The sequence below is a fragment of the Monodelphis domestica genome, chromosome 3 (genome assembly GCF_027887165.1).
Source record: "Monodelphis domestica isolate mMonDom1 chromosome 3, mMonDom1.pri, whole genome shotgun sequence".
In the NCBI taxonomy this organism is placed as follows: domain Eukaryota; kingdom Metazoa; phylum Chordata; class Mammalia; order Didelphimorphia; family Didelphidae; genus Monodelphis; species Monodelphis domestica.
Genome location: NC_077229.1, coordinates 74,585,606 through 74,609,406, shown reverse-complemented (window position 1 = coordinate 74,609,406; position 23,801 = coordinate 74,585,606). Strand labels below are relative to the sequence as shown.

Below are 23,801 nucleotides of genomic sequence, written 5' to 3'. Positions count from 1 at the left end.
TGATCACATAGCCAATTTCTTAAGGCTGGATTTGAGCTTGGGTCTTCCTAACTCTAGGCCCACTACCTCTATCCACAGTAGCTCCTAGTTACCCTAACACCTTTCTACATAATTTATTAGTAGCAACTTTTGTTTCTCTTATGAATCAAATTCCAGACCAGTCTTGACAATAGGATTTGAAGAACTAGTTCCTTGGTGCTAAATGGTTTAGAACTGCCACTAATGAGCTGGCATTTGTTTCTGATGACATTAGTAATTGGTAGGTGGTTAGTGAAGCATAAGTAGAGCTGGGAGGTGGTAGGTGTTAAATTTATTTGTGGTTAGACTTGAATATATTAACTTGGTGGTCGCCAGAGATTTAATTTCTAAATCCCAAAATTAATTACTAAAGTAAATGGAATTTATGGTAGTTTATTTACAATAGAGGAAAGATATTAAAAAATGAGAGAGAGAGAGAGAGAGAGAGAGAGAGAGAACACTCCAGCTTCCTCTGAGCCAGGTAGAAATTCTAAGGCCCTAATCAGGGAAAAGGAGTCTCAAGATGATGGTCCTTTCTTGGAGGTTCACAGCTCCAGAAAGGGCAAGGAACTAAGTTAGCCTTTACACTCACCATGGTGACCATCTAAAAGTCTGAGGTCTCCTGCATGAGCTCCACTTGGAGTCCAATTCCACAGCCAAATATCTTCACTCCAAGTCTGAGTATCTGTCTTCTAGTCCCTCCTCAAGGGTCTGTCTTCCAGTCCAACTCCCGAGTGATTGATCTGACAGTCTCTTCTCTGAGTGACTGAATCCTTGCTTTATCTCATCTCCCCATGTGCCTCTGTTTTCTCTACTTAAAGATCTTTTTCTCTTGTGTCACCTCCCCTAAATTTTACATCTACCAATCACAGCAGACGCTCCTCTTCAGGACTGCCCACTCAATGTATGAAATGGGTGTTCACACCTTTTGTAGTTAGTTATCACCTTTTTTGGTTAGTTAACACCTTTTTGTAGTTAAAATGGGTAGGTCTACTTTAAATATAGAGTTAACACTTTGGGGATTAAAATCTAAAAATAGACAGGGGATTACAATTCAATCTTTCCAATAAAGGAATACCTAAGTACCTTCACTGTTACAATCAGGAGATAGCCAAATCCAATCTTCACATAGGGAATGAAGAGGAAGACTAGAGAAGCAGACTTGCCCAGCTCTCCAATTCATGACAATGCCATCAGAGAAGCCTAGTGCCTGTTGTGCGGACTGCTGTCCCAAGCTACTTTGCTTTCTCATGAATGAGGCATGGGTCACAGGCCATAACCAAATCTGCAGCATTGACATTTGGTTAATATTTATTAAAGCATCTACTTTGTGCCCCAGGCACTGTTTCTAAATACAAAGAAAGGAGAAAAACAGTCTCTGCCCTCAAGGAGCTCACAAGCTAAAAGAGATGATAGCAAGCAAACAACTAAGTGCATTCAAGCCCTATATAGGATAAATAGGAAATACTCATCAGAGGGAAGGCACTGGAATTAAGAAGGGTTGGGGAAGGTTTCTAGTCAGATTTTAGTTGGGACTTAAAGGAAGCCATCAGGTGAAGATGAGAAGGGAAAACATTTCATGCATGAGGAGACAGCCAGAGAAAATGCCTGGAGCTGAGAGATGGAGGGTCTCCTTCAAGGAACAGCAAGGATGTGTTAAGATTTTTTCCACCTTCATTCAGCAGCATGGCAATGCATGGAGGAAGTGACCCAAGGCTAACGCTTGTTGGCAAGACAAGATTGGTGCCTCAAGAAGAGGGCAGCCAAGAGGTAAACTGTTTCCCCAAAGGGTGATTTTGAAATATCAAAAGAATGAATGGACAGGCATGTTTTTACTAGTTATCCTTCAGTATCCATAAAACACTTCTCAGATAACCTTCTTCACTATGCTTGTACACAATTGAAAGTTAAGTCAAGATGATAAGAACACTCCTATGGCATTCCATGGACCTGCTCTAGCTGTCCCACCTTCACAGGAATATGCATCTTGACCTAAAGACTATAAAGCAGAAAGACACACAGGGCCACCAAGAGACTGTCATATTAAAGCAAACAAGAGAGAATGGCCAATACCACTGCAGAAGGAAGGGGGTTCACTGCATCCAAACCAGACCACACGCACACCTCTGTCTGCTCCTGAGTATGGCCTTTTGGAAGAGTGTACAGGAAGAGGTGGGGCCCAGGTTAAACCAAGGGGGTCAGTGTGTTCCCTGAGGCATCTCTGCCCTCAGGAGCCAGAGGTAGAGGACTTTACTTCTTGGCCAGTACAAGTAACAGACTCTTCCATGAGGCCTCTGAGCAATATAGTACCCCAACATTTTAGGGAACCCAAAGTTCCCAGCTCAGCTGCTTCCATGGACCCAGTGTGGATTGTGGAATGTTCATGAAGCCTATTGGGGTGGGATGGGGGGGGGGGGCCCTCAGAGAGCCAGGTTTCCCTTTTCTCCTGTCCAGAGCTCCCGAAGCTCTACCTTGCAGCCCAGGTCCCGCAGGGCAGCCTTGGCCACATCATCACATTCCCGGTGTTTGGCTCGGGCTTCAATGATGAGCCTCTCTGCCCCCATGTCCAGGATGGGTTGGGAGAAGGCCTGTGTGCGAGCTACCAGGTTACGGATCAGCAAACAAGCCTGTTTCTGGGGAAAAAGCAAAAGTTATCATCAGAGAGCATAGAGACATATGTCAGAAACTAGAAGCGGAGGAGGAAGACGGGAAGGAAAAGCCTAGCCCTTTTGCTCCACTTTTCAAAGCATCGGACTGATTTCCCCTGCTATACAAGGCAGAACAGATGTTAAGCACTATGCAAGTTATAAGGAGAGTTCAAAGAAGGCAAAGTTCTATGACTACTGGACAGGGATGGCTAAGGGATCTTGAAGGGGTTTAATGGGGATTTATTCAACCTGGATCCAAAAAGATGGATGCAATTTCCAATAGGAAGGGAGGGCATTCTAAGGCCAAAGCAAAAATGGGTAAGCCACCACTGGGAAAGTCAAGTGGTTCTCCATTTCTTCTCACTGCAATACTATTGCCTGTTCTGGCCTAATTACCATATAGTTGTTTGTTTGTTTTTTTAATTTTGCTAACGCCTGTTTATCATATTACTGTCATTTCCCAAAATATACCCTGTCCCTCACCAAGAAACCTTCCATATAACAAAAAGACCATTAGTAGATCATAGGCATAGTGCCTGAGGCCAACAGTAAATGAAACATTCTACATTTGTGTTTCTCTCCCAAGAAGGTAGGTTTCATCACTTGTTCTTTAGGCCTAAGTCCCTATTTCACACTTGTCCTATACCTCCTTCCTCCAAGTTTAGAGAAAGTCATGGCTTAGATGTCATGCACTCTTCTACTTAAACCAGTGAAGTATCCACCTAAATGCCATTTTAGAACACTGGACTAAATGTCCTGAAACATGAATTCAAATCCCAGCTCTACCATTTAGCTTTGTGCTCTGAGAAGTCATTTACCTTTTTGGGCCTTGGTTTCCCCATAAGTAAAGTGAGGGGAAAGGGAAGTGCAATGATTCGACTAGATTATCTTGAAGTTCTATGAATTTCAAAAAAAAAAAGTCTTCAAAGCTTCTAAGAAAGTGATTTCTGAAATATTTTACTGCTTCCTTTACCTGTAATCCAATATAACAGTAAATGCACAAAGGAGCTTCACAAAGTAGGATGATATATATATTATCTTATAAAATACTAAGGAGGCTTCACAGCACTGATGAACCTAGAACTTCAAAGTCATTCCATTTGGGAGCTGGAAAAGAGCTAGCTCAAAGACCACATCACAACTTCTTTCCCAGAAAGCTCTAGGTCAGCCCTGAACCCTGGTTGGCTGGATTCTTTTGGCACTGGGGTGGATGGGTTAGTGTCCAGAGACCAATCCAAAGGTCTGACTAACCTGTGCTAAAGAAGCGGGAGCCCACATTCTAGAGGAGTGCTGAGGGATTACTGAAGGAACCTAAGATGCTAAAGAGGAATCTTGAGGAATCCTAAGAGGAAGAGGGAAGAAGATCTCTGGAATCTCAGTGGTAGAAGAATGCTTAGAACCTACTCAGCCTGGGCCTGAACAGGGAGGCCCCTTTTAGTAACCCTAACAAGTAGTAATCCAGCCTCTGTTCTACCACTGTCTCTGCAGGTCTTCTAGGCCTTATCATCTGCCCTGTCTCTATATACTGCAGACCTTTGACACTGTCATTTGCCCAAGGGGCCCTGGGCCTTGCCATCTGTCCTGCATTTCCCCTTTAGAGTCTGAGATCTCCAAGAACAAGGACTTTCTCTATTTTTCTCTTTGTATCCTCAGTCCTTAGCATAGCACTCAACTTATTCATTTATTCACTCATTCATGTTATAAAGCAGTCCATTCAACTTTTAGGCAATTCTTTTTTTTTTTTTTAATATCACTGTTTGTGGGAGCAGCTGGGTAGCTCAGTGGATTGAGAGCCAGGCCTACAGAGAGGTCCTACATTCAAATGTGACCCCAGACACTTCCCAGCTGTGAGACCCTGGGCAAGTCACTTAACAGCCATTGCCTAGCCCTTACCACTCTTCTGTCTTGGAACCAATACACAGTATTGATTCTAAGATGGAAGTTAAGGGTTTAAAATATATATGTTACACATATATAAACACATACACACACACACATATATCACTGTTTGCTTTAAATTTTTTTTTTACTTTTTAAAAAAGCATAGATTTATTTTTCAGTTTCTCCTCCTACTCTTTAAACAATCCCAGAACATTATTAGGAAGTTGTCTCTCCCCTCAAATTTCCCTGAATTGCTTCTAGGGCTCTTCTTTGGGGCTAGCCAGAATAAGAGTTAAGTATGCCTCCGCAGAAGAGCCTCTTCAGTATTTGAAGAGAACTGTCATGGCCTCTTCCCTCTCCCCAACTTTCCTTTTCTCCAAGCCCAACACTTAAGTTCCTCCAGTCCTCTCCAGACATAAGTTTTCTGTCCCCTCATCATTCTAGTTACCTGCTTCTGGAATCCAGAAAAGGTCTGGTCAGGGTAGAGAACAATAAAGCTTTCACATCTCCCTATAGGTACTAGGCCTTTAAAAAAAAATAACAACCCTTCTGTCCTAGTAGAAGAGTGGCAAGGGCTAGGCAATCAGTGTTAAAATGACTTGACCAAGGTCACATAGCTAGGAAGGATCTGAGGCAAGATTTGCACCCAAGTCCTCTTGACTCAAGGCCTAGGGCTCTCTATCCACACTATGATACCTAAGCTGTCCCTACTCAGCCTAAAACCATGTTAGCTTTCATAAGAACTCAGCCTGCTCTTGACTTTTTTGATTTCTGATCAAAATGTAAGATTTGACCTTCACCCCTAATTAGGTTCCATTTTCCATTCCATTAAGTTCCATTTTATTGGCCTAGATCTATTATTTTGATATGGAAAGATCAAAAGGATTGGTGTTGTAGGAACTATTAATCCCTAAAAATTACAGATTGGACATGCCCACCCATCCTTTGCCCTTTGGATAAGGTTCTCAGCTATTCTGTTCCTTTACATAAGTCAGAAGAGTGCAGCTTTTTCCTATGCTAAATACTTCCTTTTGAGTCTCTCCCTTCTCTAATTCATTTTTGTATGGCTTCCTAAGTAATCTTCTTAATGTACTGCTCTAATCCCATCACTCCCCTGTTTTAGGAACAAAACAAAACTTCTCAGGAACTCTTCACTGGCTCTTTGGATAGACTAAGAACTCCTTGGCAGTATCCAAGGCCCTTCAGAATCTGGCTCTAATTTGCGTCTCTGACTTCTCACAAGCCTCCCTTTCATGCACTCTTAAGTTCAGCCAAAGTAGATGACTCATTGTTTTCATCCTGCCCTTTCCTATCTCTGCACATCTGTTCATGTCCATCCCTAGACTCCATCTCTGCCAGTTCAGAGTCCTTTGGTCAAGGCACCTCCCATCTCCTGCCCAGATGGAAGTGATCTTTCCCACTCCATACCTCTCTTATCTAACAGTCTGTCTAGGTCCTCCCTGACACAAATATTGTTCTGTCTTTCATTATACTTCCATTATTACAAGCTTCTTTAGGGCAACCTGTGATTGGCAGTCCTAGTGCCAAACATAGGACCTTCTGACATATGAAACACTTAAGAGTCTGTTTTGTGGAAAGGAGGTTAAAGAGCTGGTTGGACTTGGAGTCATGAAGACTCCATACTGACCCAGGGCCCTTAGGCCAATCACTGAACCTCTCATGTAGACATGTGGCTGATCTGCATTGGTGGAGATGTCCACTCCAGAAATTCCAACAACCAATGAAATCCCAGGCCCCTACCAATTGTTAGTTGACTTGAATCAAGCTTAAACAGGCTGTTGTTTCTGAACATGATCTCAATAGTTGTGGGAAGGAGCAAGGGAGAAAAGCCTCAAGAGACTGACCCAAACCTGCACTATGTGGTGCCATTGGGCAGGCAGAAGTAACAAGCTAGCCTAAGACTGAGGAACTGACCATCTGGAGTGAAGTGAATACTGAGATGTAGTCTAGGCCACAGTGAAGTAGACACAAAACTTTGGACTATCAATATGGACTCCATGGAGTCTGGGGTAGGAATGGCAAAGGAAAGCTCCTGTCCCTGCCAGAGAACTAGACTCACTGCCTCTTTGCTGTCACATTCCCCAGATCATGGCTGTCTGCTAGCACCAGTGAAGATGTAGATATGGGAGAAGTGAGGCTCTAAGGATGAAACTCTTTCCATACATGTGGTGGTGATATGTTCAGGTCAGGAATATCATCCTAAGCAGGAAGGAACAGATCCTGGGGACAGCTCCAACCCTACAGTCCCACAAGGATGAGAAATAGAGGCAGAGATCAGAGTCAGTATCCCTCTTCCTGCAAAAACACTGGAGTAAATCCTCAGAGAGATTATGATAACAGAAGCTGGCTGCCTACCTGCACACTGACTTGCTTCGGGTGGGTCTTCATGGCCTGCAGGGCTGCCAAGGCCCCTCCACCCTCGACTATCACCCGGCTGTTGTCTGGCTTACGCAGAGCCACCATGCACAGGGCAGCACAACTCTGTTCACAGATCTGCAGGGATCAGGCAGAGGACAAAGAAGTCCCTTTTTTCATTAGGTTACACACATAAACCAGACCAATGAAGACACAACCATTCCTTGGGAATTGAAGACTTTTACTGTTAGCTCTCACAACATCCCAGTGAGGAAGATACTACTGGTTTGAGATTACTGTTTCTATTTGACAGACCATGGAGTGATTTGGTATCAAGCTCTGTGTTCTTCCATTCAATCACAATGGTACCCAGGCCTTTTTGGGCAGATGCTATTCCCCTTCCAGTTCCTGGCTCAAGCATCCTGGTCCCAGTGGGTTTAGCCTCATGCCTCATAAAGACCTTAAGCTTAGGTATGGCCAAGAGACATGTGATTATCCCAGGTCAGAAACCAAGGTTTAACCATTCATAGAGCTAACCAGTGAGCCATTTACATATAATGTCCCTTTGGGACCATCCAGGTCAAATTCAAATTGCCTAAGAACCAAAGAAACCACATGAAGATGAGACAGAGCATAATTATCATAGCTGGTACCTGGGGACTGGAGAGATGTCGGGTCATCGCCATTACAATGAAGTCTGTTCCACCTGCACTGACGATGGCATCCTTTACATCATCATTACCTGCAATGGCTCGGAGGGCGCCCAGCACCTGCCGTACCAGCTCCTGTGTTGCCATCAAAATGAGTGCATCAGAAGGTGGGAACCTATGCTCAGGCTAGCCACCAAAGCGCAGTGGTTCAATTCATTTCCAGAAACTACTTTCATGTTCTTGATCTCAGAATCCTAAATTTTTAGTCACTCACCAAATTCTACCCTGCTACCCCAACATGGGACATTTTACAGAAAGGAAACTCAGGTCCAGAATGGCAAAATAACTTCATTTGCCCAGAATTAGTAAATGGAAGTCAGGACTAGGACTCATGTACTTTTCAGGACACCATGCCCACTTCACCAAGAACATTCATCATTCCCTTTTGTAGGTACTCCCTCCCTCTATCAGAGCAGACTGCCTAGGGAAACATGGGGGCTTCTAGAGTCACTGTAGCTCCATCCCCTCACCCTGACCCTTCCCAAGTCAAAACCACAATACAATAGATTTAGAAGTGACAAGGATATCATTGGTTATTTAGAATCACTTCATTTTACAGAGGAGGAAACTGAAGTAGTCACATGAGAAGTAACTGACAGCTAGGGTTCATTATCAGATCCTGTGACTCCAGGCTTAGTGCTTGTGGGGACTGTCTTTGTGGGGTGCATACTTCAGTGACCTTAGCCAGACTACATAATGCCAGCAGCACATCCCCAAGCTGGAAGCCTTTCCTATTTATTTGGACTTCTCAAAGCTTACAAGTCTGCGGCCACAGCCTTTGAGAACTCACAGATGTACCTTTTAAGAAAATCTGATTTTTAGCAATATCTTTTGTTTTTATTATCACCTTTATTTCTGGATAGAACCCTCCTATACTGTGTAAAGAAGTTATGTCATCTGAGAAAAGGATTTCCGTTTCCCTCCAATGCTTTTTTAGAAAATATGTATCTGGGGCGGGGGGAGGGCTGGATCTGTGATTCCACTGGTGTAGGGGAACTCCGAGTGAGAGAACTTCCCCAACTAATGCAGATCAGTAACAAGAAAGTTTTCTGGGGCAGTGGCAGGTTCTGCATCAGCCCAGGACCACAAAGCAGAATTTGAACCTCCATCTTCATAATTCCAAATCTAACTTCCTACTGCCTATGCTGGGCTAAACCTTGAGCATAGAAAGCCTTGACAAGTCCCACTAGTCTAAGGGCTTCCAGAGCCCTTCCCTCATGCACAACAACCCTGGGAGGACAGTGCTCTAGAGTAGTTATCACTGTCTCTTTTATAGAGGAACTTGAGGATCCAAAAGGTGACATGCTTTGTCCAAGGTCAGCTGACCCAAATCCCAGGGCTCTGGGCACAGAAACTGGCACATAAAGGGAATCCTTCTGAGGCAGGGATGGTTTAGTGAACTAGTTTTGCTGTTTTAATGTTTAGTTCCAGTCTGAGGGTCACATGAAGGGGGCACAAGGTGCATTCCTGCCCCTCCCTTCCCTAGGGGGCAATAGGATGGGACAGTAAAGATTCAAATAGCACACAATTCTCATAACATGTCCTCTGTAAAGAAGGGCTGATATACCATAATGTCTTTATACCAGCAAGTGGCCCTTCGGTGAATTCTATTTTTAATTTTTTGTTTTTGCCTTTTTATCACTATTTATTTAAGCAAAATCATAACTGACATGAATCTGAATCCTCCCTGTTCTTTGTGTGTGGTTCTCATTTCACTTCAAACTTTTCCAGGGGCAACTAGGTAACACAGTGGATAGAACACCAGGCCTAGAGTTGGGAGGACCTGGGTTCAAATCTGGCCTCAGACACTTCTGAGCTATGTGATCCTGGGCAAGTCATTTGACCCTGTTTGCCTAGCCCTCATTGCTCTTCTGTCTTAGAATTGATACTAAAATTATAAGAGCTTTAAAGAGGAAAAAAAATCTTTCCCATCATACCCTGGGCTGAGATAAGGTTGTACCTATTGCTCCATCCGTAATAAGGGACAGGAGTTGGGCCTTGACAACATTAGCACAGGGAACCCAAAGTGAGGAAACCCTCCCTTCCCTGCAAAGGCATTCTTAAGAGGCATGTGGGGCACTAGTGACCCACTGATTCAGGGTCACTCAGCCAGAATGAGTGTCAGAGCCTGACTGTGAAGCCAGTTCTCCATGCAAGTCAACACTGCCTCTCATTCAGATTTCCAAGGCCAGATAGACAAAAGCCAAAAGGCCCCCAGGAGACCCCATCCACCCACCCCTGGAAGGGGCTCCTCACCTGGTGGTCAACGTAGTCAGCCAGAAGGGTCACCATGATGTTGAGGCCCCCTAGGTCAACGATCTCCTGACAGAATTCATTCCGAACAGCCAGGCGGGACAAAGTACCACACAGTTCACCGAGAAGAGCAGGGTTGTCTGGGAATGCTGCCAGAAGAACAAGCCCCATGGACAGGAGAGGGGGAACAAGGGATGAATACCTTTGTGCTCAGAGAAAAAAGACCATTCAAAGCAGTCACTACCCAAACTGAAGGAACTTGGCATTGGCCTAGTACCTCAAGAGGCAGGGTGCACTTCAGGAAAAGCTATAGTTTCCCTTTCCCATGTCCCTTCTAAAGAAAATTAGCACAAGGGTTATGGGATCCACTCAGGACTACCACTGACCCACTACTCAGCCCCAAGATTTCTAATCAGTACCTTTAATTAAAGTATGAAAGAGTTAATTCTCCCACTCAAGCTAATCAAGAGTCCACTTTGTTGTTCTTCAATTGTTTTCAGTCATTTTTAACCTCTTTTGGAGTTTCCTTGGCATAGATACTGAAGCTGTTTGCCATTTCCTTCTCCAGGTCATTTTGTAGATGAAGAAACTGAGGCAAACAAGATTAAGTGACTTGTCCAGGGTCACACAGCTAGTGCCTGAGGCCTATTTGATCTCAGGTATTCTTGCCTCTAAATCTGGCACTCTTACTGTGCCACCAAACTGTACCTTTCTCATTACTCTGGCTAATGCAGAGTAAATACATGCCCATGGGCAAACTCCAAAGTCAACTATCCCCAGAGGCAAATTCCTCCAGTAAATTATCTGATACTCTGAACTGGGGACTCCCACAGTCCCATTTGGAGAGAATTAGGCTGCTTTTGTTTGATTACCATGGTAGGGAACCAGAGAGCCACAAAACTCACATAAGGGAAAAGAGGAATAGGCCTGTTCCCACAGAGGGATGGCAATGACATTGATTTCTGGCCCCAGTTCCTTTTGCTGGCTACTAGATAGCTCCTATGTGATGCTCTCATTGGTCTGGTTCTCTAGAAGCAATGGGCTGATTTAGCAATAGGATTCATTACTTCTCCAAATTCAGGAGTTCCCACAGTTGATTTCTATCAGTAAGATAGAGGCTGGAATCTGCTGTTTATTGATAATGAGATAAACTATCTTCCTACCTTTGGCTGCTTCTATGAGAATCTTTAAGCCCTTATTCTCTTGCACTATCATCTTGGCATGATCATGTGCATGGCCAAAGGGCACTCGAATGTCATCATCAAAGGTCATGATTCTCATAGCGGAGCAGGCCTCCTTGACCACATCAGCTCGGCAGCTGTGCCTCTCGATGGCCCCAGTAAGCAGAGGCAGGATGCCAGCTTTTACCAAGTTCTGCCGGTTCTGCTCATGCTTGAGACAGACATGCCGAATGCAGCGAAGCCCAGAGCATGTCACTTCAGCCACTGCCACATGTTCCTTCAATGTAGCCACCAGTAGCTGCAGCCCCTTGGCATCCAGCAGGTCTGGCTGACCATCAGTCAGCGCAGCAAGGGCATTCAGGGACTTTACCAAGAAGCCCTGGTCTTCTGCCAGAGCTTGATGACAGGCTGAAAGCACAACAGGGTATGCACCCTTCTGTGCAGCTAGGTAGCGGCTAGCAACCTGCCCCTGGCATTGCTCACTGAAGCTCACCAGGTATTCAGCGGCTTCTTGGGGGGCTGCAGAGCCAAGAGACTTCTGGAGGGCATCCAGCGTCTGTAAAGCACAAGGGAAAACACAGTATTACTGTCCTTTCCACTCGGGCCCCTACATCTCTTGGTCACTCATCTTTATGCCTTCTTAGAAGAACTTCGTTCTATTCTTTATTGACATTGTGTTTGCTTACTTGCACAGGTTCATGATCCCCACTCCCCCATTAGAATATAAACCGCATGAGGGCAAGATTTGTGTTTTGTCATTGTATCCCCAGCCCCTATCTGGAAGAAGGCACTTAATAAGTTTCTTAAACCAATGACTAGAGCAGCCTAAACTAATTTTAATTCTTCCAGATTTCATTTGTTGCTTATAAGCAAAGAAATTTTTGCCTAAATTCATTCATTTAAGATTAGGTGCCTCTGACCAAGGCAGTGTGCTCAGAGCTAAGACACAGAAATCCATCAAATATGTCCTAGGGTCAATTATATATCTTGATAAATCCAAAACCCACTTAGAGGTATACAATAGACTATTAGATTATGAAGTGACCTTAGCTTCTTACTCAGCAATTTCATGGAAATTCAAAGGCTCTTGCCTCTCAGATCAAACTTGCTTAGCACTTCTACTCTTCCTTGAGGCCAGAAATATAAAAAGAAATGCCCAGGCTTTGCAAGTCCTCAGGTGCCCAGCTTGGACTTCTAGAAAATAGGAGTCTATTGCCAACTTTTTTCCCAAAGACATTCCAACAGATATTAATGTTTACTTCTAATTGCTGATTCAAATGGGCATACAGAATTCACCAAAATCTATAAATCTTTTAGCTAGAACCATACTTGGGAATACTGGAGGCAAATGAATGAAAAGAAAGTGGATTTATTTCCTACAATACCAAAGGAGGAAGGTACCTGACAAACCCCATTTCCTACTGTCAGGTGAAAGGACTCTGGATCACCAGGGTGTGGCAGAGTGAGGGGAAAGGTTAAGCTGCCCCTCTGCCTAGGGGAAAGAAGAAACAACCAGACAAGGTAGCTCTCCATCCAGAAGTATGGTTATACAATTTTTTCTTCTTCCAGGTAAAATGCAAGCCAGTTAAAGACTTTTCCTGTACACCAGTGTGTCCTATTCTATTTTATATACACCGTGGAAGGAGCCAGGAAAAACATGCACTTACACAATCTGTTATCTGTGTTGGTATCTTGAGACCAGAAACAGGCTTAGCTTCACTTTGTATAGGTGCCACCACCTGGTGCTTAAAAAATGTTTTTCTGGTTGTGGAACCACTTCCAATTGCAGTATCAGGGAAGGCTTCATAGAGGAAGTTTTGGGACAGTTTTTTGAAGAGATGGGAAGAAATGCATTTCAGGCATTGGGAACTATGTGACCAGAGGCTTGAAGGGAGCAAAGCTTAAGATGTGTTTGAAGGATGGTGAGGAATCCAGTTTGGCTGGAGCACAGGATGTGTGAAGAAGAGTGTGAGCAAAAGCTAGGAAAAGACATTAATTCCCTATTACTGAAGTCCTTCAATGTCAGACCAAGGGCTTTAGAAGGTCAAAATCTCATGGTCACCAACACTACCTTTCCTTCCTAGGGTCTTTTTTTTTTTAACTTAAAAAAGGGAGGAGGGAATTTCAATTAAATAAAAATCTATTTTCTCTCCCACCTTCCATTAAAGAAAGAAAAACAAAATCCTTTTAGCAAATATACATAGTTAAGCCAACAAATTCTTGTATAGATCACTTGATCTATACCCCTATCATTATTTCTTTCCATACTACTGCCTAAGCAGGGAAATGTTTTTATGCCTTTAAAAAGTACAAGATCTGGGGAACAACTAAGTAAACTCTGCTATGTGAATGCAACAAAATAGTACTACACTAAGAAATGTTAAATATGAAGAATTCAAAGAAACACAAACATGAACTGCTACAAAGTGAACAAAGCAGAACCAGGAAAATAACATGCCCTATGGCTACAACAGTGTCCATGGAAGGAACAATAAAATGTAACTGAGTACCATGAAGTAAAAATGATCAGGCGTGACCCCAGAGAGGAGCTGAGAAAATGTACCACCTGCCTTCATTGCAAAGCCAGAGAACATGACTGTGAATTATTGCATGTGCTGTCACATGTGGTCAATATGCTAATTCTGCTGAACAGGGATATGTTCAGAAATTAATCCAAGGCAAATCTACAAGGCATCCATAAAATACAAAACAGAATGGGCTGGCTTTGTCCTTTGGCTGTGCCTGATGAGGCCAGCTCCTGTGAATTCTTAGTTCTGGTCCTCTTATCATTCACATCATGAACCAAGAATTTAAGAACTACCCCAACAACTCACAGCACATCCCAGACTGAACGTGAAAGGAAAGCTACTGATGCTGTCCTGGGCTGCTAAAAGTGGGCATAACTTTGTCATTTCCTGTAATCATCCATTGGCCCCTACCTGCAAAATTTCATGTTTTGGCCCTTGGTCACCACAAGCAGATGCTTTGGGTCTTGTTTTTACAATGTTGGTTAGATCGACCCCTGCAGAGAAAAAGAGGGAGAAACAGAGAGGAGGAGAAAGAAATTGAGCTGTATGTCTTTCCAATTCAATTCCAACATTCATTAAATGTCTTTTTGAAGGGAAAACACCTTAAATAAGGTCCCTGCCCTAATGGGGCTCAGAGTCTTGTCAGGGAACCAAATAAAAACAATCACAACACACCAAATTAAATGACAAGTACTTCAAAAGGGGGTGAAGGTCATCACTTACTGGGTAGACATAGATTATTAGGGAAGGCTTTCTGGAGGATCAGGCATTTGAGCCAGGCTTCAATAGTTGGGTAGTAATTCAACATGAAAAGAAAGAATGAAGTTATTTCAAGAACAGGGCAGCAGTGAGCCAGACAACATGTATTTATTAAGCACTGGGCTAAGTTTTAAGGATAGAACTCATAATCCACTGAAGGAGACAATGTAAAAATCACCAAGTACATACATGATACACACAGGAAATAACAGGCAAAAAGGAAGGGAAAGACACTAGCTACTAGGGGAATTGAAAAACTCTTCTTGCAAAAAGTAGACTTTGCACCCTTCACCAAGATAAACTCAGAATGGGTGAATGACCTGAATATAAAGAAAGAAACTATAAGCAAATTAGGCGAACACAGAGTAGTATACTTGTCAGATCTTTCGGAAAGGAAAGACTTTAAAACCAAGCAAGAGCTAGAAAAAATAACAAAATGTAAAAACAATAATTTTGATTACATCAAATTAAAAAGTTTTTGTACAAACAAAATGAATACATCCAAAATTAGAAGGGAAGCAACAAATTGTGAAACAATCTTCATTACAAAAACCTCTGACAAAGGTCTAATTACTCAAATTTATAAAGAGCTAAACCAATTGTATAAAAAATCAAGCCATTCTCCAATTGATAAATGGGTAAGGGACATGAATAGGCAATTTTCAGTTAAAGAAATCAAAACTATTAATAAGCACATGAAAAAGTTTTCTAAATCTCCTATAATCAGAGAAATGCAAATCAAAACAACTCTGAGGTATCACCTCACACCTAGCAGATTGGCTAACATAACAGCAAAAGAAAGTAATGAATGCTGGAGGGGGATGTGGCAAAGTTGGGACATTAATGCATTGCTGGTGGAGTTGTGAATTGATCCAATCATCCTGGAGGGCAATTTGGAACTATGCCCAAAGGGTGCTAAAAGACTATCTGCCCTTTGATCCAGCCATAGCACTGCTGGGTTTGTACCCCAAAGAGATAGTAAGGAAAAAGACATGTCCAAAAATATTCATAGCTGCACTCTTTGTGGTGGCAAAAAATTGGAAAATGAGGGGATTCCCTTCAATTGGGGAATGGCTGAACAAATTGTGATATCTGTTGGTAATGGAATACTATTGTGCTCAAAGTAATAATAAAGTGGAGGAATTCCATTGGATTCCTGGAACAACCTCCAGGAATTGATGCAGAGTGAGAGGAACAGAACCAGGAAAACATTGTACACAGCGACTGATACACTGTGGTACAATCGAATGTAATGGATTTCTCCATTAGTAGCAATGCAATGATCCTGAACAATCTGCAGGGATCTAAGAGAAAAAACACTATCGACATTCAGAGGAAACACTGTGGAAGTAAAAAGACCGAAGAAAAACAACTGCTTGAATACATGGGTCGAAGGGATATGGTTGGGGATGTAGACTCTAAATGAACATCCTAGTGCAAACATCAACAACATGGAAATAGGTTCTGATCAAGGACACAAGTAATACCCAATGAAATTGCGTGTTGGGTGCGGGAAGGGCAGGTGGAGGGGAGGGAGGGAAATAATGTGATTATTGTAATCAAGGAATAATGTTCTAAATTGACTAGATATATATTTTTTGGTTTCTTGAAAATAAATAAATAAAATAAAATGAGAAAAAAATATACTTTGTTTTGAATCTTGAAGGAAGCAAAGTTAAGTCAAGAGGGGATAGAGCATTACAGGCTGTAAACCTTAAAATTTCCCAGACTCTACTTTATAAGATTGGATTAAGACCATTCCACATTTGGGCAGTGAACTCTACTTAAAGCAGGAATGTGAGAATTCTACTTTACCTACTTGGGTCTGCCCTAGGGGAAGATAAAGTTGTAAACTCTTTTCTGAACAATGAAAAGTACTTAAACCCATACTTTTCTTAAGCTAAGTACCTATAAAGGTCAAGCAACTTGTGAATTTACAAGGAACAAAGAACTGGAAAACTTACTCAGAGCTTTCCTGGTGTGAACTACTCAAAAATCCACACCTTCTTAGGTGTGGACTAAGAATGGGCGGTCCTTTAGAAACATCTATAGTGATTGGTAGATGTAAGGACTTAGGAGAGGAAATTTTGCCCTTAAAAATAAGAGCTCAGAGAAGAGAAAAAGATCTGGTTTCTGATTCTCATTCTGAAGGAGAGCTCCTTGAGGAGCTCCTCTGAGGGGCTCTGTCCCTCTGGGATAGGAGCTCTGGAGGCTCTTGAGAGAGGCCCTTTGAAACAATCTCTGGCTGGAAGACTCTTTGAGGAAGGACGCTGGCCTGGTGTCACTAGTATCCTTGTTTAGTCAGACCTTGTGGTGAGTGTTAAAAAACTGACTGATTTCTCTTTTAGGACTCAGGTCTAGGCCATGTTGGCTTGAGGCCCTTCATACTTATTCCTTTCTTACTCTCTCTCTCTTTCTTTGATTACTCATTGTATTGTTAATTAAAATCTCTATAAAACCCAATTGACTTGGGTATTTGAATAATTGGGAATATTTCCCTGGCGACCACCTTATATTTGATTTTAAAACCCAAGACACTGTAGTGAAACATATTTCTGCGGTCAAATTTACTCACCCTCTCTTATATCTATCACAATTTATATCTACCACTATTTTAACCACTACAGTTTAAGACCTCAACCATTTTAAATCTCACAAGGCATGGGAACAAGCAAAACAAAGGTTGTAAGTCTGAAGATGGAGTGTCAAGTTTTAGGAACTAAAAATGGCCACAGGAAGTAAAGTGTGAGATGACTGGAAAGGTAGGATGGGTCCAGGATATATAGTTTTAAATACTAAACAGAGAACTTTACGTATGATGATGGAGATAATAGGGAGCCACTGGAGCTCCCTGAGTAGCAGAGTGACAAGAACTACCCTTTGGAAATAAATCACTAGGAGAACCAAGAAGGAGATGGTCTGAAGTGGAGAGACTTGAAGCAGACTTTAGCAATAGCCTGGTGCCACAAGGGTGGTAGCAAGGTAAGTGGAGAGTAGGGGATGAGCATGAGAAATGTGAAAGGAGCCATACCAAGATTTTGTAATGGATTTGGTGTGTGAGATGAGAGAGAGGAGTCAAGGATGATGCTTTGCTTGAGAGCCTGAGCAGCTTGGGAGAAGGGCAATGCCCTTGAGTAACAAGAAAGTCTAGATGAGAGGAGAATTTTGGGAGAAAAGTAATGAATTCTGTTTTGGACATGCTGAGCTTGAGTGCCTATGGAACATAAGTAAAACATAGGCCCCTGAAATACTCTGAAATGTCCAAGAGGCAACTTGAGACTTCTGACTATAACTTAGGACAGATATTAGTGCTGAGTATATATATCTGAGAACCATTTGTATAGAGATGATATTTGAACCTTTGGGATCTGATGAGATAATCAAGTAAGGCAACAAAGATTAAAAAGTGAAGAGGGTGCTGGGTACTTCCAAGGGTAGGGAGAATAACATGGCTGGAAAGCCAATAAAGGAAACTAAGAAGTGAGAGGAAAGAGCAGCATCATGAAATCCTAGAGAGAAGAGTATCCAGCTTAGGTGATCAAAAGTGCCAAATGCTGTAGTAAGGTTAAGGAGGACCAGGACTGAGAAAAGGCCTTTAGATTTAGCAATTCAGAAATTACAGGTAATACTGAAGAGAGCAGTAATACTTAATTGATGAAGTCAGAAGCCAGATTGTAGAAGGTTTAAAAGAAGCAAAGACACCAAGTGTAGGTGACTTCTCAAAGAGTTTAACAGTAAAAAGTTAGAAGACAGGATGGAATAGGATGGAGGGCACATATAAAGGGTCTGGCCTTGGTAAGAAGGGCCACTTCTTAAGGTGAGATGTCTGAATGATGTAAGACAAGGAAAGGAGAAATAGGAGCTCTGGTGAAGCCTCTTTTTTTGCTGATATATGAAGCAATAGAGTAGAGATGTGTTGGTTCATGACGACCTCAAGAGAAGAAAAAGAATATAGCTTGGAGAAGAGTGATGTCATGGGCAAGAAGGGAGGTATAGAGGGCCTGGAGACCACAGTTGAGACAAAGAGCAACAGGACGAGGCTGTAAGGCAGAGAGAAAGATGAACTAAAAGATGATGATTAGATAAAAGAATTCAGAATTTGTGTATCATGAAATGGCAGCAAGTCTGACTCCCAAGACTTTCCCTTGCACCACAATGATTCACAGTAGGGTTTAAACAATAGGGAGTCAAGAAGTCAGGCAAAGATGTCTGAACAAAGGAATGATAGGACCAGATATAACCCATAGGAAAAATAATTCAACAGTGATATGAAGGATAGATTGGAATGGGGAGAACATGGATGTAGGAAATCTTAATAGGAGGCTACTACAAATAATCTGGGCCAATGGTGTGGATCTCAGCATAATGACTTAAAAAAATCACAAATTAACATTATCTATGATGTACTGTACTTTTACATGTTTTATTAAACATATTCTACTTACATTTTAATCTGGTTCAGTAGAAGGAAATTTAATACCTCTGATCTAGATAGTTATTAATAAGAGCTTTTACTAAAGAGATGGCCATAGGGAGGGAACAGTGTCTGAGTGTTTTGGTAGCTGGCTTGCCTAAGACCAGGATAGGCAGACAGATTTTTCTTTTTTCTCACTCTAAGGTAGTCCTCTTTAAGCATATAGGATCAAATGAGATAATATATGTAAATTGCCTTGTGAGGATGAGCTATTATGATTAAAATTATTATTCTATAGCAAAGATTCTCTTAGGCTACCAGTGTTCCAGAACAAGGAAAGTTGTCTCAAGAAATGAAGGAGAAATCCAGAGTGAAGTAAGGCAATAATATTTCTTAAGAGCAGCCCTGGGTTGAGTGATTATAGCCTGGAGAGAGTGAGAAAATTGGGCAGGGGTGAGGGTCTAACCCAGGTTCTGTTCTTTCACAGTGGGCCATTCACTTTCTCTGCAACTTGGAAGTCATCTTCAGTTCCTCTCAACTCTCCCTCAGCTTTTATACTTGATCATTTGCTGAATCTTTTTCTATTTCCACAACATCTCTTGCTTTTTTTTGTTTATTAAATCCTTATCTTCTGTCTCAGAATCAATATCAGTTCCAAGGCAGAAGAACGTGTAAAGCCTGAGCAAAGGAAATTAAGTGACTTGCCCAGAGTCACACAGCTAGGAAATATGTGAGGGCAAATTTGAATGCAGGTCCTCCTCATCTCCAGGCCTGGCCACCTATCCAGCATTGCTCCACATCTCTTGTATCTCTTGCCTTCTCTTACTCAGTACCAATATGCAAATACCACACCCTATATGAAACCCTTATCAATTCTCACTCTTATAATTGATAATAAAAAATAATAAGAACACTTATAATAGCCTCCTAATTTTTCTTTCTGCCTTGCCCTATTTAATCCATCCTCTTTACAATCACTAAAATTATTTTTTTAGAATGAATACCAAACCATGTCACTCTCCTGCTCAATAAATTCCACTGGCTCCATGTTACCTTGAGAGTGCTTGTAGACGTGTAGACCTTTCTATTTGGTTTGTTTCAAGTGCATCTTGTTATTCGAATGACTCTCCTGTGCTCTGCAGACAAGCTTGGCTGGCCTGTGTGCTCTTCCTCCCCTTCCTACATCTAGGTTTTCATATAGTACAGTACAATATAGACTGTTTCTCTTGAATGGAATGCACATCTTCCTACCTCTACCTCTTAAGAGTTCCCCATTTCCTTCAAAGCTCAGCCACCCCTTTCAACATGAAGCTTTTCCTAACACCACCCCTGCCAGCTACCAGTGCCTCTCCTCTGAAATTACCTCATATTTATTTTACAAATCCAATTAGTTTTACATGTTGTCCCTCTTGACGGAATGGAAGCTTCTTGAGGGCAGAGACTACTTTCATTTTGTTTCTAGCAAAGAGCCTGTCTGGCACACAGTAGGTATTTAAAAAATGCTTGCTGATGCTGTAGATTCCTTCTAGATTTATGGTCCAGTATCTTCCTATATCTGAATCTAAGCAAATGATGTATTCCCCAGAAAACTGGGTCCTTTGTGCTTTGAAGATAAACAGATACTGATGGGTAGCCCTGGGCACACAGATGGTCTGCATCCCACCACTAGGAGTCATCCATAAGATTGAAATGACAGTACCTTGAGATTCAAACTGCTGGACAGCTTCTTTCACAGCCTCCTCAGGATCCATGTCAAACTCTGTGATGTTTTCTCGTACCACATCATCAAAGGTCTCCTGGCTGATACGTTTAGCCATGCTGACTTTTTAGGAATATTTCTGCAACTCCAGTCCCCAAAGCTAAAAATCCAATATAAACCATCGGATGACTTATTAAAGCTGTAAGATAATAGGTAAGAATGGGAAAGGAAGGCCTTTTTAGACCATATTAGAGAACTACCAGGGATCAAAAGTACATAGCTTGGAATATAACCCAACTACCACCATTCTTGGCTAGAACCCCATAACACATTACCCCACAGTGAGTCTGGGATCTACCTCTGATATTTAAGTCCATTCTATATGTAACAAAAAAAATTGTCACTTACTACACCTCTGTACCTGGCACTTGAGTACTTATAGACTTTTGTGTGACTAAGAGCAAAGTCATTTAAATGTGTGAATTTCAAAACTACTCAACCCTGTTCAAACCATTCTTTAGAGGATGGGATTTGGCTATTTCCTGATCAATAACAATAGAGATACTTGGAATGACAGAATCAGGTCTTGGAAACTACAATCTCCACCCTACTCAAGGTAACAGGATTTAGAAAGGGCTGCAGCAAAAGCTCAAGATTTAATTATTTGAGAATATCACCTTCAACAGACACGTGCAAAGGGGACAGACCTCTGGGCGGTCCTGGGTTAAGCTAGAGCCACCATTGGCACAGGTGAGACACAGGAAGTAAGGTAGAGGACAGCTGAGGAGGGCTTTCTTCTTCCTGTGTGGAGGAGAGTGTGGTGGTTGGAGCCTGGTGCTTGGAGTGGAGGCCCTCAGACTGGTTCTCCATTTTGGTCACGTGAGTGATAGGGACTGATCTCTTTTTTTTGCCTCGGCTATCCAAGGCCTTGGGCCTTTGGCCCAGCCTAAGTAGAGTAGGTATTTAAGCCCTATTCCCTTCTCTCCCCTTTCTCTCTCTCTCTAATACCTTTCTTCCTACTGTTTGTAATTAAAAACTCCATAAAAGGTTGACTGCTGACTTGAGTTTTCATTTAGGAATTACATAGCTGAATTCCTTGGTGACCTTAAATTAATATATATCAGTTTTTTAAAGTGATTTCCATATCACAAATGCTAAGATGAGCTTTAAGGCTCTTGTTCTACAACTAGGTTCCTATGATCTTATAAATTTGTACTACACTTTAAAGTTTTCTATCCATTGTCTAATTTAACTGAAGGATCAGACTGTTAGCTCTTAGACAAGAAGCTCCTTTGCATAAGATTCTTATATTTTGTTTAAAAAAAAAAAGAGAATCAATTAGACTTTGTTTTCATTGGTAGAGAGAACTTTCAATGAAGAAACCTTTCCTTGAAGATCTGCACATGCTAGGCAACTTATCACTTTGAAGTGTTGCCTGTCTCACCCGCTGATGTCCACAGTGAGTATATCACCTTTTGGACAGATGAGAATACTAGGGCTTAGAGAAATTATATGACTTGCCCATGGTCACACTGCTAGCCCAAATGGGGTATGTACCCAGGGCTTATTTACTCCAAGACTGCATCTGTTCTGTTCTATGACTACAGGCAACTCATTTATTTTTTTCCCTAGTCTCAGCCCATTTTGTAAAATGATGCTTGCAATAATTGTCTTGTCCCTTTCTTTCTTTCTAAATTCATATGTTCTGCCCTAGAATTGCTACTAAATATTGGTTCTAAGGCAAAACAGCAGTAAGGACTAGGCAACTGAGATAATGTGATTTGCCCAGGGGGGCTGTGTCTGAGGCTAGATTTGAACCCTGGTCTTCTGACTCCAGGCTGGGCTCTCTAGCCACTAAGCCACCTTGCTGCCCCTTACTTTGCCTATTTCATAAAGTTACTATAAGGATCAAATGAAGTAATATCTGTCCATGATACAAATGTAAGGTATTATCTTTGCATCTCCCATAATATCTAGTAGGGCCCTAAGCACAGTCATAAGAAAAGCTCAAAGTTCATACAGCTTAAATGATACCACCTCCCCTAAATTCTCCCATCAGAAAGAGCTCTTTATCACCTGGTCTCAGAGCACTCTATAATATTCTTTTATAGTCACAGAATTTAAGAATTGGTAAGAACCGTAGACATCATTTTGTCATATTCTGTTTGTTTGTACATGCCTCTTCTGGAAGGCAGAAAATATATCTTAATTATGTTTGAATCTTCTTTCTACAGAGGAAGTGCTCTGTGTACCTTTGCAACACATTATGCCCCCGAGATTCCTTCCAGTTTCTAGATCTAAGATTATCATCCCCACCCACCCAAACTGATTTCTGCCCCTGAAATTTAAGTCCTTTTTTGAAATATACAAATAATTCTATTAAAATTTAAAATTATGTGAATCTACTGAACGGAGTGGTTCATTCTGTTTGCAGTTTTACAGACCACATAAAAGACAAATAAATAAGAGCATATAATATATAGGCAGGGAAGGGAAAAACATTTATTAAGGGACGTATTATGTGCGAAGCACTGTGCTAAGCGTTTTGCAAATCGTACCCCCTTTCTCCAGGCCTCAGTTTCCCCATTTATAAAATGAGATGGCTAGGGTCTAAACTTTAGTCCTAACTTCTTAGGTGCGTGGCCTTGGGCAAATCACCAAGTCTCCCTAGGCCTCAGTTTCCTCAGGTGTAAAAATGAGGAAAGGGGGATGAACTAGATTTCTAAAATTCCCATCCAGCTCAAATCTGGCTCTCTTTCTCTAGAATAGTCTCATATGCTCTTGGGCGAGCTTCTCAACAGATAAAACAGAGTTCTGGAGAGACTGGAGCAAGGAGACAGGTTGAGCAGGGTTTCCACCATCACCAGCCCCACCGCACCCCCGACCCTTGAGATCTGCTCGTGCGTGCCTCAGCTCCCGTCCTGGTTAAAGCCAGCTTCTCCCCACCCCACCCCCACCTTTGTAGCAACAGGTCCCTCCTATCTTACTAGCTCACGTCCACAGACGACGTTACCCACGCGCGGAACACTGCGGGCGCAGTTGGACAGCCGCCGGTCGCCTCTGACTCGGGGTGGCTACCGTAGGAGCTAGGCTGGCTCGCGCAGGCGCATTAGTCCTCTCCCAGTTCCCCAAGCAGGTGGGGCTTTTGGGGGGAGGGGAAGAGGCGGGGTGGTGAGACGTAGAAAGGACTTGGGGAGGGCACAGTCCTGCAGCTACATAGCTGCCATACCGTACGGCCTCTCTCACCCCGTGTTTTCAGTGCCGTGGAGAAAAGTTTCGTCTTTGGTATGTTTTGGTAGGGAATAGATTCACGGCCGAAGGGCCTAGATGGGGA

General features: G+C 42.3%; 2 protein-coding genes across 28 annotated transcripts in view; one reads left to right on the top strand and one right to left on the bottom strand.

The window, feature by feature from the left end:
- The window catches only part of SUGP2 (SURP and G-patch domain containing 2), a 69,168-nt gene that overhangs the window by 13,319 nt on the left and 32,048 nt on the right, over positions 1–23,801 (top strand). For 6 of the 9 annotated variants that reach the window (XM_056822160.1, XM_056822165.1, XM_056822163.1 and 3 more), the window contains one exon: positions 21,829–21,926. The gene's annotated coding sequence lies outside the window, so the exon portion shown is untranslated. Of the gene's footprint in view, positions 1–21,828; positions 21,927–23,466; positions 23,604–23,627; positions 23,753–23,801 lie in introns of those variants that run through there. The other 3 variants (XM_007489285.3, XM_007489282.3, XM_007489283.3) reach the window with 3 other exon arrangements.
- ARMC6 (armadillo repeat containing 6) lies at positions 1,312–23,800 on the bottom strand. Of its 19 annotated transcripts, none has more exons than XM_056822170.1 (10): positions 23,455–23,590; positions 21,145–21,268; positions 20,468–20,666; positions 14,319–14,375; positions 14,007–14,089; positions 11,050–11,623; positions 9,890–10,035; positions 7,577–7,708; positions 6,924–7,061; positions 1,312–2,651 (listed from the first exon to the last, which is right to left on the bottom strand). In XM_056822170.1, exons 3-10 carry the CDS (start codon positions 20,583–20,585, stop codon positions 2,439–2,441), a joined length of 1,461 nt encoding a protein of 486 aa, XP_056678148.1. In that variant the 5' UTR covers positions 20,586–20,666; positions 21,145–21,268; positions 23,455–23,590; the 3' UTR covers positions 1,312–2,438. The 19 variants fall into 19 exon arrangements, with proteins under 19 accessions (XP_056678148.1, XP_056678151.1, XP_056678150.1 ...); XM_056822173.1 differs by having other exon boundaries at positions 20,468–20,627; XM_056822172.1 differs by having other exon boundaries at positions 20,468–20,627; positions 21,175–21,268.

What these genes read in the sequence shown, in the direction of transcription:
- ARMC6 (XM_056822177.1), bottom strand. Translation starts at nt 20,585, where the DNA reads ATGGCTAAACGTATCAGCCAGGAGACCTTTGATGATGTGGTACGAGAA. An exon ending in CCAGCAGTTTGAATCTCAAG is followed by an intron (nt 14,376 to 20,467) that starts GTACTGTCATTT and finishes CAACTATTGAAG; the next exon opens with CCTGGCTCAAATGCCTGATC. An exon ending in TCTCATAGAAGCAGCCAAAG is followed by an intron (nt 10,036 to 11,049) that starts GTAGGAAGATAG and finishes TTCTTCTGGCAG; the next exon opens with CATTCCCAGACAACCCTGCT.